This window comes from Cucumis melo, chromosome 9 (genome assembly GCF_025177605.1).
Source record: "Cucumis melo cultivar AY chromosome 9, USDA_Cmelo_AY_1.0, whole genome shotgun sequence".
Classification (NCBI taxonomy): Eukaryota; Viridiplantae; Streptophyta; class Magnoliopsida; order Cucurbitales; family Cucurbitaceae; genus Cucumis; species Cucumis melo.
In genome coordinates, this window is record NC_066865.1 from 16,488,179 (window position 1) to 16,490,934 (window position 2,756).

The following is a 2,756-nucleotide window of genomic DNA, read 5'->3' on the forward strand; positions in this document are numbered from 1 at the left end:
TCAGAACATAGTTCCGTTCAGCCTTGTTGTCAACCCTCTATATTGGAATCTCAATTCTCTTGCCAAAAGATGCAACAAAGTGTGATAAAAATGGTTAGAGCCCACATGATACATTACAAAAGCTCAACAGTGTAGTCTTATGTAAGCAAAAAGTTAAGATCATTAATCATACTTTTGTGAGAGCATATTATTAATCATAAAATTGTTTGTCAATGCATACTTAGTTTCAATATTCCATCCATACAAAAACTCAATGCATACTTAGTTTTTACCATTTCCATTGCCACAATAAATATCACCGATCATTTCTAAACGATGTTAACATGATTGACAATCAATTATTATATTTGTTGTATAGGAAACTCCCATAGGAGAATGGTTGTTGTTTTGGGGTGTTGAAATAATTTGTGTGTGAGAAATGGAAAGGGTAAGCATACAATAAATGACATTAAAACTAGCTCAGAGTACGAACATATACAAATGTCATGAATGACATTCAAGAATAAAAAAAACACCAAACATAACTTTAATCTCAACATCCAAAACCCTTTCAGAGAATTACCATTTTACTCTTTTTTTTTTTTTTTTTTTTTTTAGTTTTAGAAAAAAAAAGAATCCAATGAATCAAATCAGATTCAAAGGTTTAAAGCGATCCCAAAGATTTTAAATTTCCAACCCAGAAAAATTCCCTTTTTCTTTCCCGAGAAAATGGAATCGAAACTTCTAAGTTTTAAAAATACAAATATATTCCCTAGACAAGTGTCAATACAAATAAGAAATAATTTCCGGGGATGTAAAATTATATATATAAAACAGAGGATTTACAGAGAGAAGATGAAGAAAAGCTTCAACAAACCCATCAATGGCGGATCAAACACAAATTACAAGAAGTATTTTTTTGGGGGGGGGGGGGGGAGTATTATAGAATAAACCCAATTGGCAGCTGAATGCTCCAAGAAATTTCAACAAAAGAAAATTTCAATTCCTCCGTGGATTTTCATTGAAATGGTGAAAGAAGTTCATCCAAATTAACAAAGTTCTTGCTGATTATAGCTTATAGGTATCAAACTCTGGGTAAAACAGCCACTGCCACACCCTTGTTTGAAGCTTAAAAACCCTAATCAATCTTCCAAAAGAAAAAAAAAAAATAATAAAACCCTAAAAATTCACTCATTCCAAGCTAAGAATTCAATAGCCTAAAACCCTAAAATGGGGGGAAAAAACGATAAAGGGTAGTTGTTATATAATTCTATATGAACACGAACACCCACAACAGGGAGAGAATTATTACAAATGCCGTCGTGAACGGCGGCCGGATTATGAAATCAACGGTGGTCATTGTCTCTTCGTCCGGAACTTCCCGGTCCACCTGATAAAGAAGCAAGCAAATTCAAATGCCCCGGAAGGTAATTTCCCACTTTCGCTGCCGACGCCTCTCCCATCGATTGCTGCTGAACGAACAACGACGCTTGATGAGAAACCGCCGTCGGCTGAATCACCATCTCCGGCGCCGCGGCCGCGGCCGCAAAGCTCCACAACTGCCCAAAATCCGACCTCGCCGGAATCGCCCAATACCCACCCGCGACAGCTGGACCCATAATCGAACCAATAGAAGGACCAACCGAAATCCCAGGACCATCCCCACCGGTGTCGTCTTTATTAGCTTCATCGTCGTCGGTTCTAACACGTTTACCCAAAATGAAAGGCGCCGGAGGCAAAAGGGGTTTATGGTCGAAAACGGAAGCGGCAGGAGGGGTTCGGAGTGAGGCGGAGATAGTGGAGAAGCTAGCCGGAGTGGTACCAGTACCAGTGGTGGCGATAATGGAGGGCTCTGCTTGACGAAGGAGCCATTCGATAGTCTGACCGTCGGATTTGTGGCCTAATTCACGGGTAAGTTGGAAAACACGAGCGGCACAAACGATGGGCATACGAATACGGCGGCCACGGCCATCGACCTTACTGTGGCGGTCTTTATAAGGGGTTTTTTTGACGGGTAAGGGGGTAGTGGCATTGTTGGAAGATTGATTGGCCTGTATTTGATGTATGTGTTGTTGATGAGAAGGGTCAATTATGGCGGCATTGTTGTTGTTGACGCCGTCAGAAGCAGACATGGTTAAGAGAGGAGAGATGCTGAAGAAGAAGGAGGAGGAGAATTGAAGGTGTAACAATGGGGGATTGGAGGAATTTTAAATAAATTTGAATATTATATATATATATATGTATGTATATATTTGGTTTATTTTAAAAGAGTGAATTGGGGATTTGGGGATTTGGGGGTTTCGGAATTGGGAGTGTGTTTGGGAACAGAGGGCTCTAATGATTGAGAAGCAGGAGCTGGTGGAGACAGGAGGAGGGCACATGGGTGGTGGCTCCCACTTTTCTTTATTATTTTTTTTTCTCTTATTTATTTATCTCTTGTTTGGGTCCCCCACATCTCTTCTTTTTATTTATTTATTTTCTCTTTCTGTATCTTCTTTTCTGTTTCTCTGGTTTCCTTTGGTAGTTGGGCGTTTGAGCCACACGCGCTAATGAATTTATGGTCATTAACCCTCCCATTTTGTAATTGTTTTCTTATATACTTACTATTTAAAATTGTAGCCAATTGTTACCGATAAAAGATATCGAATCTATTTAAAAGATATAATAAAATTTACCCCATCCTTTAAAACTTATTTAAGTATTTTATTATATTTTGTAAATAATTTTAATATTTTTTATTTTTGAAAATATCCTTTTAATTTTCTTCCAAATATTTT

The 2,756-nt window shown here is 38.2% G+C and overlaps 1 protein-coding gene across 1 annotated transcript; it reads right to left on the bottom strand.

Annotated features, from left to right (window-relative positions):
* Nucleotides 1-973: 973 nt before the first annotated feature.
* Nucleotides 974-2,340, bottom strand: LOC103501339 (transcription factor TCP21-like). Its single transcript, XM_008464891.3, has one exon. It carries the CDS (start codon nucleotides 2,109-2,111, stop codon nucleotides 1,326-1,328), a length of 786 nt encoding a protein of 261 aa, XP_008463113.1. The 5' UTR covers nucleotides 2,112-2,340; the 3' UTR covers nucleotides 974-1,325.
* Between the last annotated feature and the right edge of the window lie 416 nt (nucleotides 2,341-2,756).